The sequence below is a fragment of the Callithrix jacchus genome, chromosome 4 (assembly GCF_049354715.1).
Source record: "Callithrix jacchus isolate 240 chromosome 4, calJac240_pri, whole genome shotgun sequence".
NCBI lineage: Eukaryota > Metazoa > Chordata > Mammalia > Primates > Cebidae > Callithrix > Callithrix jacchus.
The window spans coordinates 162,231,519-162,249,421 of NC_133505.1; the positions used below are offsets into that span (position 1 = coordinate 162,231,519).

Here is a 17,903-nt window from a genome sequence, read left to right on the forward strand (position 1 = left end):
CCAAAGATGGCACAATTAGGAATCTCTTGATGCCTCTTTTCAAATATCAAATTCTTCCAAAAATGCTTTTCTTATCCTTTTTTTTTTGGGTGTCCCTGTTATTCCAGAGCCCTAAACATGGGCTTTGTGTGCTTTTGGGTAATTCTGCATGAAGAGTTGGAATTGGCCTGAAGCCACTGTTTACCCAACAGAGCCAAGGAGTCATCATTTACCTGTCATGTGCCCAGGCTTTTCCTTTTTCTTTCCTTCCTTCCCTCTCTCCCTCCCTCCATCTCTCTTTCTTTCTTTCTTCTTTCTTTCTTTTTTTTTTTACACGGTCTCATTCTGTCACCCAGGCTGGAGTGCAATGGTGGGATCTTGGCTCAATGCAGCCTTTGCCTCCCAGGTTCAAGCTATCTTCTGCCTCAGCCTCCCAAGTAGCTGGGATTACAGGCACACACCACCATACCCCGCTAATTTTTGTATTTTTAGTAGAGATGGGGTTTTGCCATGTTGGCCAGGCTGGTCTCCATCTCTTGACCTTGTGATCTGCCTGCCTTGGCCTCCCAAACTGCTGGGATTACAGGTGTGACCCACAGCACCTGGCCCTGAATTATGCTTTTTATACACATTCTCAAATTTAAGACTTGGGCTTAAACTCACCATCTAATAAGGATATTGATGAATTGGGTAGCGTGTTGACACATTAAGATACCTTACTTTTTTTTTTTTGAGATGGAGTTTTGCTCTTGTTACCCAGGCTGGAGTGCAATGGCGCGATCTCGGCTCACCACAACCTCCCCCTCCTGGGTTCAGGCAATTCTCCTGCCTCAGCCTCCTGAGTACCTGGGATTACAGGCACGCACCACCATGCCCAGCTAATTTTTTGTACTTTTAGTAGAGATGGGGTTTCACCATGTTGACCAGGATGGTCTCAATCTCTTGACCTCGTGATCCACCGGCCTCGGCCTCCCAAAGTGCTGGGATTACAGGCTTGAGCCACCGCGCCCAGCACAAGATACCTTACTTTTTTATAATATTGCGATTTATACATGAGAGAAATGGGCACAAACCTTGGCAGGCTCCAGGGCTCCTGGAGGGCCTGTCCCCCTGCCCCAAAGGCCTCCAGTAGCGCTGCCGTCCAGTCTCCTGCTGCCCGGATGTGCACGCTGAAGAAGTCTTCCTGGGGGGCAGAGGTGAGGGTGAAGGGGTGCCACTCCAGTGAGGATATGGCTGGACACTGCATCAAGATGTACTGCCCTGGTGCCATTTTAAAGCCACGCTTTTTCATGTGAAGTTCCAGGACTCCAGAGGGGTGGCTTATCACCTACGTGAGAGCGAGAGAATTGTTTGCCTTTGCCTCAAAATAACAAAGAAACACCTTCCATTCCATTAAAGGTGTTCAAAACTTTAGAACAGCTTGTTTGAAGTGTAATTGACGTATTCCATCTGCTATTAGCGCCCAATCATATTTGCTACCACGTTCACATCTGTGTTTGCAACTCCAGCAAGAACGACTTTCATCTCCTTCACAGGGCAGTGTGTGAAATTGGTGCACCCAGGTGCAGTTGGTGCCCAGCCTGTGAGTCCATGTCTCAAATGGTCAGGCTTTCCTCAGCACAGCCAACCAGACCCAAGGGAGTAGAAGTTTACACAGTATTATGCTTAGGGTTGTTAAAATAGTCACCACATTCTCTCTGCGTTGTTAACATGTAGGAACATTTAACTTTTCAGTGATCTGCCTCTTTTCTCAGTGTCTTGTGAATGAACCCTCTTATTTTTTCAGGCTAAGTGAAAAACAATCTTCAAACTCACTTCAAACTCTTTTCTTGTTTTGTTCTCTTTTTAGTAGAGTTTCATCCCGCGTTCTGTCTTCGCTCTGGGTTTTAGATGTAGGGACGCATTGTGGAAGGGTTCTAGCAGTGTTTATAGAAGCTTTATGACTTGCTATTTGTCAGAGGGAAAAAGCTCATTTCCCTTCTTAGATTTCCATCTTGTTTCCTGAAAAATCTCTCCAGGTCCTCCTGTCTTCTTCTGTGACAACAGGTATAAGGGAACACAATCTGGCGTCTAGATACCGTGACAGTATTTTTCCATTCAAAAGAGAATTTCACAGCATTTTAATCATTGGTTCTAAGCTTCGCCTCTCCTACTAGTATCTGTTCTGACACTGCTGTTAAATGGTCTCCCTAGTAACAGCTCCAGTAGCTTTCCAGAAGTTTTACAGTCTGGCTTTTGATACAGCCTGACATCCTTCAGTGCTTAACTTAAAAACAGCAACATAGAAACAGCTTAAAGCAGAAATAGGAAGCAATTTCTACACATCTGCTTTCATGAAGGTGATTACAGAGATACAGAATTCTGTTAAAATGGTATTAGCAAAGTGGGATAGGCTTGGTGAATGGAGAATTTCTTCTTGGACATTTCAAAAACTGCGGGAGAGTATTTGGCACCTTTTCACTCTCCTAGAAATGCATTTTTTTGGTCATGGTCTACTCCTTCCCATCTTCCTCTAGCAAGAGGTGAGCATTGTGAGGACGTACAGCTGTGAGGATGGGGAGCGAGACTGAACAATGCTACCAGGAGCACGCTGCTCATGAAGGTAGAACTCCAGCCACACCCTTCCCCTCAATTTTTCTTCCCCACAGTGGTCCCTCTTGCTCTGAACCTTATGGTGACTGTTTCCCTTTCCTCTGCTTGGTAGTCCTCAGCGACGGTGTGTAGATTTGAAAACCTTACTTGTTTGCAAAACTTGTGTCTTTACATGGTGAAGGGAGTGATTATTCTTCAAGTCACTATGACCCCTGGAAAGCACACTCACTCTCCCTGCACTTTCCCCTAGAAAGAAGCCAAAATAAAGAGAGGCGGGTAATTCCAGTGCTGTACAATAAACCTTTATCAGAATTCTGTGTACCGTCTGGAGCCCTGATCCCTGTCTTCAGCAAAATTAGTCATACTAAAAGATGCTCAGGATACAAGCAGTTATTAGAACAGAAGATGAGCCTCTAAATCACAGACAGTTCTGCAATAAAAATGGCAAATTAAAAACTTGGGCTAATAAAAAATTTTCATCTACACTCAGGCTTTTATTCAGACATAAAGCTACATGCATACCTTGGTAATGACAACTTCTTGTTGAGATCGCCAGAACCTAATTATTCTTTCGCATGCATACAAGACCACAGGGCCTAAAACCCATTTCCAAGCCTGCAGAGAGTAGCAGAGACAGAGAAACAGGAAATGAAAATAGAATCCAAATATTTTCCATTTGAACCAAATCAATACATAACACGATGGGGTTTAGACATTTTTCCTTTAACTTTGAGCCAGTTATCAGCAACAAAGATGTCTCTTTGTATTATATACCATAACATTCGATTATTTCTCCAAGTCTACAAGCTTATTTAAGAGATTAAACTCTTCCATATTGGTTTTTATGCTTACTTGATCAATGATGCCTTTATGTAATTAGAAATAATTGAATTTGCAAAGAAATAAAAAAGCGGATTGATGTTTATGTTACATATGATGGGGTCGTAAACACTCCCCAAACTCAGCCAAAGTCAAAGCTTCACTTTATGTTACTCAGCCACGCAGGACAGAAGAGACGACATTTTCAAATCTCAAATAGTAATTTTTGGGGTCAAGAATGCATTGCAACTAGAGGATCTGCCCGAATAAACACAGAAATACACACACACACACACACACACACACACACGCACACAGAGTTATCTGGAGTAAAATATAAAGTTAGCTTCTTGACACCTTAAATTTAGGTTTATCTAATCACAACAAAAGGCTCCATAATTGTCTAGAGAATTGTGATGGTGAAAATGTTAATTTTAAATTAATCAGACACTATGTTAAGCTATGAGGAGTATAATGTGCATCACTGATGATCAATTTACCAGCAGGCTATTGCATCAGGCGCTCTATACAACATAAGGCGTCTTCCTCAGTAAAAGGGAAGGAATGGGAACTTACAATTTTTGAAGCGTTCTATTTGTACTGAACAATCCCATGAGGCATATGTATTATCTTGACTTTACAGAAGAAGAAACCAAGACTCAGTCAGATCAACCAAATCGTCCAAGGTCTTAAAGGGACGAAGGTATCTGGTAGAGATGTGAACTCAGATATGCCTGAACTCAGCCTGCATTCTCCCTAGGACCCCAGCCTGCCTCCTGGGTCTTGCCCTTTCATCGTCATCCTTTCTGTGCCGCGCTAAAATTGGTACTGAGGCTTGTTTTTCCAAAACATTAGAAACTCATGAACTCATTGAATTTTGAGATATGAAGTGCTCTTGGAAATCTACTGTAATTCTTTTCTTTCTTTTAACAATCTTTATTGTTTTAAATAGACAAATAATAATTGCATATAGTCATGAGGTGCATAATAATTTTTTGATACATGTATCATGATAAAGTCAGGGTAAATTAGTCTATCCTTCTTCTCAAACACTGATCATTTGTTGTTTTGGGAACATTCAATATCCTCTAATTCTTTTAGAATTAAAAGAAGGAAAATCTGACGTTCTGGGAATGGGTCTGAGTTGCCTGGAGAGTCTGAGGCGGACCAGAGAGAGCCAGGGCGAGAACTCAAGCCTTTTTGTGTGTCCCTACATTTTCCCTTAGGTTTTCTGAATTTATGACTTTACTCCATGAATACTATCTGGGGGGCAGGAAGGGTGTCTCAGTCTTTGGACCTCAGACATTCACATTCACCACCCTTCACCCACTGACTCATTACTCAGTGCTCCCTGACCAGTGGTCTGGCTCCATTTCTTCTGTTGATGGGTCACAAGACTTGTAGTATTATTTTTACTTCCTTTGAGGTGCTTTTCTTGTTTTGTTTATTTCTTTTTGTTGATTTCTGGGTCTCTTTGCATGGTACCTCTTCTCACCTACTTAAGTCCTCTCTGTTTTTCTCCTGAGGGCCTCATAAAAGCTAGATCTATGCAGGCAATGCAAGGCAATCTGACCCACTTATTTTTTTCTGCCTCAGTGGGGCCCAGCAATGTGTTCAGAACAGCAAAGAGAATAAACCTTTTGTTCCCCTATGCAGTGGATGAGGTAGTAAGGATGATCAGGGTAAGGGAAAGCTAGGAAGCGTCCCTGGAAGGATGGGGCTGAACCGAGCAAAGGAAGCCTTAGGTCTCTTATGCTTGAATGAAACAGAAAGCTTTTAGAGACTTGCTTTGGATGTTTACAGAAAGGAGAGCAGGAATGCAATTCTTTCTATATGGACGAAAAGAGATATTTGCACATAGTCTTCATATATTTTTGCAAATAATCTTCTACACCCACTTTAGAGAGTTTGGGGCATCACACATTTCATTTTGGTGATGTCAAATCAGACAGAGTCTCTGATTTTTTCCACATTGATGAAATGTAATGGATTATTTTTCTTTGCATGGCTCAGGAAGGAGAATGCAGGCTATTCGTCCCCGACTCCATCTCAACCTGAGTACATCCCTTGCTCCAGGAGGAGGTAGCCAGTGTAGTCACCTGTGATGTGCCCAGAGCCCCAGTAAGTCAGGGCCTAATGGAGAGATGGCCAGGGATGAATATTAGGAAATGTCCTCCCAGTGATACCCAGGACAGGCAAGATAAGTCAAGACAAGGAGGCCTTGCCTTAGAGCAAGAGGGATGTGTGTCAAGGTAGAGGCCGGGCTGGATTTCTGAAGACCTGGATTCTGGCGTGGGGCCACCACCCCTCACTCTGTGCCATGGGGCACATCCTGGGATTTATTAATCTCATAATTTCCTGTTTTGTAAAATGGGAACTAGCTGGAGAAAATTATTATTTAGATTCCCTTCAAGCTCTTTAACACTTTGGCCTTATTCAAGGACATAAATAGAACATTGGGGCTGTGTACCTGCAGCTAGCAGCAGAGTGCTGACAAGATGGGGGTTATGGAAGCCAGAGATTCAGAGCAAATGCTGTGGGCTGTGGAGGAGGAAGTTCATGGCCATAGCGTTAGGGCTCTGGTTCTTTGACGTGGCTTGACTGGGAGCGCATTTTGTGACCATAGGTAAGACACTGAAACTGCTTGGTCCTCAGTTTCCCTAGCTGTTAAACAACGGGGCAGAACCGTTTAGTATCTAAGTTTCCTTAATGCTAAAATACTCCATGGCTTCTTGGCTTTATTTTCTTCTTCTCAAAAATACTCAAAAGTCACGCTACAGTGAGTATTTTATGATAGAAATAAAACAATGTTGATTCAAAAGCAGCAATAATGAAACTTGTTTCCTCCACTTTCACTCCTGGTTTTTCATTCCTACCAGAAAATAAGAACATGCTGGCTTTGATTTTATTTTATGTGTGTGTTTATGAATAGCCTCTTTTTCTAGACAATCAGATCTCCCCGGGCAGGCCCCACGTCTCTGAATCCTGTCTTCCTGCATTGCCAAGCTGTGCACCGAGGCACTCGGTGAAAGTTTGCTGAATGGACTCTCCTTCGGTCAGGGCTTTCTCCTTCACCACTCACAGCCTTCCCTAGTAATTACAAAGTGTCAGCCTTATGGTTATGATGAGTTGATGCTGTGGTTAAACGACATAAATGCTTCTTTGGCCTGGGATGACCAGGCATCTTTTGAGACTGGATTGTAGGAGCACCAGGAATCTGGATCCTGTATGTGTCAGTGCGATTGGGCTGGCAAGGGAGAGTGAGACAAGAGTAGGGGAGCGGGGGCTGCCAGGTATAGTTGGTTTCTATAATCAGTTCCAATTATACGAGGTGAGGTACAAAGCATTCTCTGTCTTAACACTGGGAACAGCGTGCCACTGAGGGAGAAATGGCACACTCTATTGATCAGAGCACTGTGAAAATGCCCTGAGTTAAAAGAGGCAAAGAAGGAGAGATGGAGCCTTGCAAAGACCGAGTAGGTGTGGCGCAGTGAAGCGCAGGAACTCTTCCTTGTCCTTGGGATGCCTTTCGGATTCAGTGTCTATGTGACATCAGAGAGAAGATCGTACAGTTCAGCCAAGCGGTAATTGCATAGCCCACACACGCTTTGAATCAGGATCCATTACAAATAATGGGAGAGAGTGACACCCTGAGTCTGGGTGTGCAAGGAAGTGGAGCAGGGGAGGGTTAGAGAGAGATGGGTAAGGCCCCCTCTTAATGATAATTAATGTCAGTGAACGCTGCTGGGCGCAGGCCCTGGTCTGTATTCATGAGGTGTGGGGGAGTATTGATTTTTTTTATGGAGATGCTGGAGCTGAAAATTTTAGAGAGGTACTCATGTTCCTCATTAATATGCAGGTTGGATAGTGGCTACTGAGAGCTGAGTTTAAGACAGAGACAATCTATACCGGTCATTAAAAGAACCACAGTCTAATAGGCACATCTATTCTGGCTCTCTCGGTTTTAAACATTCCTCCCGGTACTTTCACCCTTAAAACCCAGTGCTAATTTAATATATTTGAGGGTTTTTAAATAAACAACACAATCACTTATATTCTTCACATGTTGATTACTTAATTTCCTAAGTCTTCATCATTTACATGCTATTATACCCTGTTATTCCATGCTTTAAGTTACAAATTTTGGGGCACTTATTTTCTCCTACTTTTTATCTGTCAGCTGCATTTATTTTATTTCAAGAATCACTTGGTTGTCCCAAAGGCTTGCACTGTTCCGAGATGCCAGAGGAGACCAGCGGGATTATTATTTCTCTTTACCTATGCTACCAACTGCTATGGTCCCACCTACCCAGGAAATCTGGCTCTGAGATCTGTGGACATTATCGTCACACAAATTAATTAAGTAGCTTCTAGGCTAACATCATTCATTATTTCAGTTACAGGAGCTTAATTAGAACAAGAAGTAAATGTACTTGACACCCTAGGTTTTTGATCTCCAAAGCTGTAGAAAGAAAGAAGGCAAGCTTATAAGGAAGCCTGAGCCTCATTTGGCTGTTCCTTGACCAAGATTTGAGTGGGGGTGCTGTTAATTCTCAGTTTGGGGTGGCAGTTATGCAGAGGACAGGTGGCCGAGAATGACAGGGAGAGCAGAAAAGGGTGTGGGGCCCGGGGCTGACCCCTCCAGGGACATCATTGTGCTGTCATGAATTACCACAATATCAGACACTTGTATTTAAAGGTAAGGAAAAGAATACATTTCAAAGCTGAACTTAGTGCTTTTGGCAGTAAACTGCTTTAAAAATTATCCGTAACTTGATTTCTCCATTAGCACACTTAATAAAGAGTTGGCTTTGTCTAGTGGTGAAATGTGCTTTCTTTTTTCTAGCCTATAAAAGCTCTATACTTTAACCGTAGAGAGACGGTTATTTTTAAAAGCTCCTGGGTTCATTCTTACCGAGGGTTCCTTGCCAGAAAACTGAGGCACCGGGCATTGGGCCGCTGTCTGCCATTCTGCATAGTGGTCGCTGCAGAAGGTGACGTTGTGCAGAGAGAGACTGTCTTGGGTTTGGCCGCGAACGATCCGACTTGTTATTTAAGAAAAGCAAAACAAAACAAAAAACCAAAAACGTCAAGCCGATTTTCAGCTGTCTTGTTATCCCACAGATAGACATTCTACAGCGAACTCTGAAATAACACTTCCGCTCCTTCAAACTTGGGCTGCCATTCGTTTCCCCCGGCTTCTTTAAAAATAAGCATTTAAGAAGCTTCGAGTAACTTTGAAGATCCCAGAAAAGAAGTGCCCCTCTGTGGTATCCTGTGTTAAATTGGAAGTGTCTATATGGGAGAATTCATAATGAAGGGACATTGTTTGAACACATCCTTTTGTAGACTGTTGAATTTAATTAGGTTTCATCTGGTCCTGATTGCTGATTTGGGCTAATTGGCTAACTTCGTACTATTTGGTTCTTTTGCAGATTTATACTTCTACCTTCTTAGTTTGTTTCTGAGTGCTTAGAAGTCTTCAAGTGAAGAAGTCAAAAGAAGTGCCCTGAAAACTGGTGTTTTTTCCCCCGAGTGACCACCAGCAAGTCAGCGTTTATCTTGGTCAAAATAGGTCACAATGGAGTGTGTCTTCAAGATGGTATTGATACATTTAGGAATGGAAAGAGAAGGCAGTCTTAATGAATGGAGCACTGGGCAAAGAGTCCTCTAGTCCTGCTCTATTGGTTTTGCCATGAGTGCACTCCTGAGGGACTTTTGCTTTGACACAAGCTCCTAGAGTTCCTCCCTGGTGCACAGGCAGCAAAGCCCAAATTGTCGAGGTTGGGGAATCTGGGAATTGTTCAATTCCTGGGTGTCTGTGAATAAAATGCATTGATCTATTTAGAGAAACATGGTACTCTAGACTGAGGAAGCTTAGCATCACACAGACTGGCATCCTGGGCAGCCTGTGGAGTGGAGTGGCCCCTGTTACATCACAGGGCATGGGAGGAAGGAGCAGCAATATGCCCTTAGAAACAGCTTGGTGTCAGCTAGAACTGACATCTTGGCCTTTGTCCCAGGCTGTTTTACGGAAGCCATCCAAACTGGATAACGTCCCTCTGAATTAGATGAGAAGAGCTATCTGTAAATCTCCGATGTACAAATGATGCCCAGACGTAGACAGGGTGAATAGTAAGTGAGAGTCAGAGGAAAGATTCCAGACACGTTAACACTTTCATTCTCAGTCTGTAGGCAGCATTCCCCATAGTGTCTGAAAGAAGCCTCATCTCATTCCACAAAAGCTGTATCTTTTAAAAATTTTAAACTTTTCAAATGTCTTCATCTATGCCATCCCGTAATAGGAAGATTAGTGGGCCTTAACACATTCCAATAATCCTACTTTCACTTGGCACTTTGTGTGGAATTTGCAAATTGCTTTCGCCGTAAACAGTAGCTGTAGAATACTTCACACTGAGAAGATTAAATGAGGCCCTCATTCTAAAATAAGCCTTTCAACTAGGTTAGAATGACTAAAAAATTTCATCTTATGAGATGTTATTTGGATATCAAAAATATCTCCAAAAAAACACTGCCCATTGAAATTCTCTTGTGCTTCTGCAACAGGGTGTGGATGCAGGGGATGTATGTTTGTGGGGGACAGACATAATGTCTGTGAAGACGGCTTCTAGACTAGCCTGGATTATAAGTAGCCTCATAAACATGCTGCAGGGGTTAACAACCCCAGCGTCAGGGGCAGAATCAGCAGCAGAAAGGGAGGACTGACAATCTCTGAGTTGGAACACACTGGGGCAGTAACAACCACCTTGCCCACCGCAAGAATGAAAAGGAATGGTGAGATTTCCACATTCAGAAGAGCCAATCTCAGAGATTTCTAGTTGAAAGAGAATGGAAAGCCTCTAGCGAGGCAGCAGAGTACAGGTGAACGTGGACTGACCCGGTCACTAAGGCTCAACATAGGCACAGGCTGTCTTTTAGGGTAAGACACTTCCTCCTTGGAGAATGTGTTTGTGTCAGCCAGCTGAGGGAAAATGGGGGGGCTCTTAGGCATGGGCAGTGACAACAGCAGAACTGTGACCCCTTTCCAGAAGTGGGGGGCAGAGAAGAAAGGAGCATTAAGGGTGAGGAGGGAGACTGGAGGGAGAAGGGAGACTGACTTGCAGAGGGTCAAATCCCACAGCGTTGCGCTTGGGCCCCACATGGCACCCAGCGTCACCAAGGTGTGTGTGACTTCCTAGGTCATGCCACTCTGCAGCTATGCACTGGCTCTTCCAGGTCTTGGCAGAGTCGGAGGCCACCTCTGGGACAAGAACCTCCCCGCTCAGCAGTGGAAATAGTGGGAGAATGAGAGTGTGAAGAGGGTATTTTGCTCAGTAGGAACAGAGGAGTTGCTGCTAGCAAGCCAGAAAGGGCATTAGCCACAGTGCCGGCCATGTTCTTGCTGGTGTTGATGGTTTAATTCATAAAACGGAAGACCTTTTCTTCCAGAGCTTGCTAAACCAGAGTAAAGGCTTGATGGTCTAAAGACGGTGTCCTAGATCTGACTCTGCTGTGTATTCATCATGGGACCTTGAGGGCCTCACTTAACCCTCAGAACACCCGCCTCCTCGCTATGAAATGGGGGCGACAGCACCTCCTCTATGCGACAGGACTGTCACGGGGGTCAAGTGGAACATGCATATGCATGTGCTTTGAAAATTGTAAAATGGGAAAAAAGGCATAGTTTTTGAAATAATTAAAAGGGACAAGCTAGTTCACAGACAGCAATTGATTCATTAGTCCAGGGCCATTTATTAATATTTAAAGGATTGAAAAACATTATATACGAGGGTGATCACATTAAGGACTATGCTGGCTTCCTGATGAAGAGATGAACCGTATCAGGTGGGTACTGAATCCCAGCACAGTGTTTTATGGGATCTCTGAGCAAAATGCAATCAGAGAGAACAAAACGGAATCCTAGAGGTCAAATGGGGGAAACTGAGGCCCAGAGGACCTGAAGGGCTTGCTCTGATAACTGGTGGCAGAGCTGGATCTGGACCCCACACCAGACTGCCCATGCCATCCATCATCCCTGCCCAAACACCGGGTTTCCTAGTTGATGGTTTTGGTTAAGCAGAAGTGAAATCTGGGTGTCAAAAATAAATATCCTGAGTAATCCCACATAAATTGGATTGTTGAACAGGTACTGAATGAAACATAGATCTACCATCATCCAGCATTCATTAGAATTCCTGAATCTTATAAACATGCCAAGAGTCACTAACAGAGTAATTGAGGAAAAATAAATATAATACTTCACCATCTATGTAGCTTATTTTCAATGTTACTGAAGAAGTGTTTGCCACAGTCAATGTGCTTTTCACACATTGTACGAGTCCTTTAGTCACTGCACGCCGGGCTCCTTCATCTAAAGGACTTTCTAAGATTATTTTGGGATTCTCTGAGATAAAAACCTCTCGCGGTGAGCACAGTATGGACTTACCCTGTCCCATGGATAGCCAGGCTGAGGAAGAAGACGATGAAAACATGGTGTATGTACCAGAACAACTCATAGGAGACCTGTCTGATGAACTCGGTGGAAGATGTCAGGATTAATACTAAAGCCAGAGAGATCACCAGGCCGGTGACGCCTGCTATTGTCCTTAGCAATTCAGTGGCTGTGTTCTAAGAAAAAAATGAATGCCATGACATTAAATATCCTGGTATATTTTTTTCATTTTTAGGACCAGTACTTGAGATCTCAAGCAGGGAGCCATGCAAAATGTTTCACTCAGAAGCGTGTTAAACTCCACGAGGATGCAGGCACAACTCAAGAAGTGAGCCTCCTCTTCCTCCCCCTTCCCACCAACTTACAGTGGTGGCTATTTGCTTTGCTCAAATTTCATAAAATACCATTTCATCAATCACATTTTTTACTTTATATAAATCATTTCACATCAAAGTTATTATGCTGAAAAAAAAAATAAATTTTTAAAAATACTGGGCATGGTGGCTTGAACTTATAGTCCTAGCTACTCAGTAGGCTGAGATGGGAGGATCACTTGAGCCCAGGAGTTCGAGGCTGCCATGAGCCACGATGCTGCCTCTACACTCCAGCCTGGGAGACAGAGTGAGACCCTGTCTCTCTAAAACAACAATAACAACAACAACAAAATGGGAAAAAAGAAAAAAAAAAACAAAGCAATTATGTTGAATTGAAATCAGGGCAGCATATGAAAAGAGCATTTTAAGATAAAACATTGCAAAATAAGTCTGAGTTTTAAGTTTTTAATTTTTAAAATAACTATGTGGCTCACCACGCTTAATTGCATTTTAACATTAATAAACACATTTTTTCGAGAGGTCCCTTGGGGCGTTCCTAATAAAGCAGCTGCACACTCAGTTCCCCTGGTAGTTATTCCTGGCTCTTGCTTTTTAATTGGAAAGACCATGACTTGCATTTCTTTCACGCCATCTCAGGGGGCCTGGAATAAGGCTTGGTAAATCCTAGGTGATCAATAAAGGCACAGCTATTCTTATCTGGCGGACACCGCTAAATGGCCAGAATTCTGACCTGTGAGTGCAAGGGACAGTTAAGTGGCCTTTTAGCATATACATCACACAGCAGTTAGTTTCCATTGTGAGTTTCCCATGTTCTTGCCAAGTCATTAGTATTCATACATTGCGTTACTATCGTTGAGACGGGCCACAAGCTCAATAAACTCATACTATATCTTTTGTCAGTAAAATCTCATTAATTTGGGCTGCTTTGAGATCTGGAGGTAATTTGGATAGGGACTTTTTCATTGTTTATTCTTTCTTCATAGAGCAAAGAGTGGAAATGAAATTGAAAGGAGTATGTCTCAATCATTTAAAATATTTTCTTTTCAAGTACATTCAGGCATTTTAGAAATCCATTTACATCATATGATGTGCCAATTTCACATCATTCTTATTTGCCTGTTAAAGCAAGTCTCCAGTTCTCTGTTCTTGCAGCACATTTATAGACTGGTTAGTGTTGCAATGTATCCTCCAAAACAATCCCACTGCATCTCTAAAAATGCTCTGTAATGTACACTCTGTGTTATTGATACTCATCTCTCTCCAAATACCCTAAATTAGAGGGTTTTCTGAGCCTAATTAGTACTTACATAGTATATTGCCTCTAAAATTTTGAAATTACTGCATTAATAGTAGCTTAATTATTTTGCTATTAAAATACATGATTATATTGCTTGAAAAGTATTTATAATAAATACTATTTATTATATAGACTATGCAAAACGTTGAGATTCATTCTTGAATGTGTGAAGCAATGAGTTTTCCAGCATCTTAGTGGGGGAAAACAGTAACCTCAGTAGGTACTCGGACAAATGCTGTGATTCAACGGAGTGACACCAAAGGCATTCCACATGCTAAGGACAGCTGTAGTTCTGATTGGTAAGTGTGAAATTTGTGCTTCCAATAGCTGTCAGCTAAGAAAAGGTAGCTCGACTAAACCTGATCAATGGCCTGATATCGAAAATCATCTTAGGCTAATGAGCGGACATGACATAGAACAAGTGTCCCAAAACCAGATTTTGAGTTTTTGTTCTTTAAATAAGGCTGCATGGGCAAATAGTCACTTAAAGAAATGACCGGGATAAGAATGGAGAGATTTTTTCACTGCCAAAGGGTATTGCCTCAGGGCTTTTCCTGGGCAGTGAAGATTTTTTAGCCTGGTCAACATGCTGCACACACATGCCAATAAGGCAGTACCTGGAGAAAAATTGAGATCAACCGCAAAGAACGAGATAGGGGTGAATTAAGGAGATGACTGTGATCATTTCGAAACACAGACTGCTGTGGCTATATTTTTGGTTTTCTTTTTGTTCCCCAGAACTGACACTGTCTGCACACTGGTAATTAGCATTAATGGTGTCACCGGCCACGCAGGTCTCGTTATGAAATTAGCTGCTCTGCCCAGTATCTGATCTGGCAAACCAGCTCTTCACATATGTGCCAATGTATGAGGCATTCTGAGAAGAGTCCTGGGAAGCAATCTGCAAATTGAAAATGAAGACATCCAATTTACAATCTCTGGATTTAGGCGGCACTTCGCATTCTTCATGAGTCTAACATCAGCAAAAAAAATATCTAATCATGAATATTAGTAATTTAACGTTACTGCATTTCTTGGGTGTGTATTAATTAAGTGACATCTTTCTCTCCTTCCTCATAACCTCCTAGCAACATTAATGATAAAAAAAACAACGTTTTAGAAAATGTGAATTAAGAAAAAATCATATGTAAATTCACTTTCCAGTTGTTTCGTTAAAAGAGTTTCAGTATAGCGTTCCTGATTAGAGGATTGGAAAAGGAAGGATTTTTCAGGGGAGAAGCTGGTTAGCATGCAGGACTCACTGCGGGGAAGGTCCGGACAGGGTTGAGGTAGCTCTCATTAGGGGTGTTGCCCAGCTTGGAAAGTGCAGCCAGGAGTCCCTCGGCCTCCTCCGACTGGCTCCAGTGGTAGCGTTCCAGGTTGAAGAAATGAGCCACGACGTGGATGGCTAGGATGAGGACACGACACAAACATGCACTCTGTGGCTTGCTTCCTCCCTATTTACTAAAAAATACAATGTCTCTGTGCTTAAATTTCTCTTTTCTGGTTTTTCACTTTTCACTCCAAGGGAATGTGATTTATGTACACATCTTTCCCAGTGCTTTGAGCCGAGTGGATGAATACTTCCAATGATATTGTACAATTCTCCACATTCATTTAAATTATATCAATAAATAAAGTAAATCTCAGTTCACTATAATTTAAAGTGTATAGTTATCATGGAAGTGGAATAAATGTTATGATGTCTCAGCATAACTATATATGTTATGATTCTAAGAGAAATAATTATATGTTAACTTCTTAAGAAGTCGGAAAGCATTATTTGAGAATACTGTACATTATATATGCTGATATATATGTATATGATATAAATGATAGATACCAGGAGAGACATTGTTTTTGTTCTCTTTCAGACACTGCATTTTCTGTTTATTCCTTTACATATTTTAGTATACAGTAGTCCTCCCAATCTAGAGTTTCACTTTCCCTGGTTTCAGTTACCCAAAGTCAACCACAATGAGAAAATATTGAATGGAAAATTCCAGGAATAACCAATTTGTGTTTTACGTTGCATGCCATTCTGAGTAGCATGATGAAATCTCACGCCTTCCTGCTCTGTCTCACCTGGGATGTGAATCATCCCTTTGTCCAGCACATCCAGTAGCCCTCTTGGTTGTCAGATCAGCTGTCACAGTATCTAAGTGTTTGTGTGCAAGTCATCCTTATTTTTCATAAAAATGGCCCCAAAATGCAAAAGTGGTGATGCTGGCAATTTGGCTATGCCAAAGAGAAGCCATCAAGTGCTTCTTTTAAGTGAAAAAGTGAAAATTCTCTACTTAGTAAGGAAAGGAAAAAAACTGTATGTGGAAGTTGCTAAGATCGACGGTAAGAACAAATCTTCTACCTGAAATTGTGAAGAAGAAAAATGACATTTGTGCTGGTTTTGCTGTCACCCCATAAACTGAAAAAGTTACAGCCACAACGCATGATAAGTGATTATTGATGATGGACAAGGCATTACATTTGTGGGTGGAAGACAAGAAAAGGAACATGTTCCAATGGACGGCAATCGGGGTCAGTGTTATCTACCGTTTCAGGCATCCGCTGTGGGTCTTGGAACGTATCTTCTGCAGACAAGGAGGGACTACTCTACATGTATATATACCCCTGCACATACACATTCACACATAAATTTGCATGTGTTATTTCTGGTGGATTGAAATAAACCAGTATTTATGGAACTAAACACACCTCCTGTATATTCTTCAAAAGTAAATGGAGCTTTCTAATTCTGGGAATTGGTGGTGTCTAAATTCTAAACGAAGAGAACAAGCTTAAGAACACAGCATCATCTGGCCTGAGGATTCTGTGTCTGATGTTGCTCTTTCCAAATCTGTTGGGGAGCCAGCAGTCACAGCTGGACAATGACATACGATGCTTTTCGTGCAAATGAAACTCCTGCTGGGCGGCCAGTTGATAACTGATACTGGGATCAGATTCAAGTGTGAAATAAGGATTCATTGCCCAGGGTATAGATAATTTCCCAGTTGATAGCTTCTTTTCTTCTGCACCCACAGTGAGAAGTAGCAGGGCCTGTAACTATCATACAGGTTGTGAGTTATGGGGTCCTCCATGGCTGTACATTGTGGGTTGAGGTGTGGAAGAGAGTAAGATGGGGAAAAAGGAACAGCAGGAACTTCTGAGAATGGTGGTGTCATTTTGGTCCCTGTGGTCCTAGCAGCAGACTTATTTAGAAATGCTATCTTCTGTGCAGTCTCTTTTCTTTGTCACCTGAGTTCCCGCTATCACTCTCTTTTCCGATTTGCAAGATTTTCTACTCATGCCTTACAACCCATTTCAAAAGTTGATTTCTATCACACATTCTTCAATTTTACCAGCACAAATGATAGTATGATCACAGCATGTCTTAGTTATTATTGTTGCAGTGTTTACTTCCCTGCATTCCCTGATGGACTTTGACTCCTCAAGGATGGCCTTTATTTGTCTTGAAATCTCAGCACCAAGCACATTGCTCAGTACCAGTATTTGACAATTATTTGCTTAGTGACAGTGAGATTACAGAAAGGTAGAAGGGGTAAAGAAAGGGTCAGAAAATCAATCTATAGATGCAACCTTGTTTGGAGTAGTGTTTTCTCTGCTGATATATACATATTTTGCACATTTTTCTTTAGCCTTGAAGTTGAAAATCAGGTCAAATACACTTTAGGATGAGGCTCACCCAAGAAGGCAAAGCGCGTGACAGTGTTTCTGCGTGACGATGTTTACTGCCTCCTTATGGCCTCAGAGAGGTTAGCACCCATGAGGTACTGTATTTCCTCCCGAGGTGCTTTGTCAACATATATGGCCATGTCTATGAAGGGGCTGCCTGTTTAGCCTCAGCATCCACAAAGCTGGAAAGGCTTATCTAGCAGTAGTCCTTTCCAATATGCTACGTGCAAAATGAAAACTATTTGCTAAGTTGAACACAAACATTGCCCAGTATTCCTAATTGCTGTTTTCTGATAATTACCTCAAAGTCTTTAAAAAGCATGGCTAACATATTGAATGTTTACTGTGAGACAGACCCTGTTATAAATGCTGTAGACATATTATCTGATTTAACCCTCCTCAGGTATCAGCCTTCTTCTCATTAAACAGACCCGTATCCAAAGAGTTAAGGAATTTATTGTTCATTAGTGATGAAAGTGGTTTAGTGGTTTGTGTGACTCAGCGCCTTATCTTTTGACCATTTAGTGGCATTGCTTCGTTTGACTAATGGACAATTATCATATCTGATTTTTAATTGAAAACTAGCTTTTTTTCTATGGGCTTAGATAAAACTCTGAATGGTTTACCTGGTGTCTTTCTTTAATCTAGAGTCCAACTGTTTCTAAGGCTTATGACTGATGACGACATTTAGAGTTCTCATAGTAGGCTGGCGTGAATGCTCCTCCTATATTCTGCCCCT

At 42.1% G+C, this 17,903-nt stretch overlaps 1 protein-coding gene across 1 annotated transcript in view; it reads right to left on the reverse strand.

The window, feature by feature from the left end:
• NOX3 (NADPH oxidase 3) overlaps positions 1-17,903 on the reverse strand; it is a 65,590-nt gene that overhangs the window by 32,431 nt on the left and 15,256 nt on the right. Inside the window, exons 6-10 of the mRNA XM_078370904.1 lie at positions 14,737-14,882; positions 11,837-12,018; positions 8,306-8,435; positions 3,094-3,186; positions 1,053-1,306 (exon numbers count right to left, since the gene is read on the reverse strand). Coding sequence (XP_078227030.1) covers positions 1,053-1,306; positions 3,094-3,186; positions 8,306-8,435; positions 11,837-12,018; positions 14,737-14,882 — 805 coding nt within the window. The remainder of the gene's footprint in view (positions 1-1,052; positions 1,307-3,093; positions 3,187-8,305; positions 8,436-11,836; positions 12,019-14,736; positions 14,883-17,903) is intronic.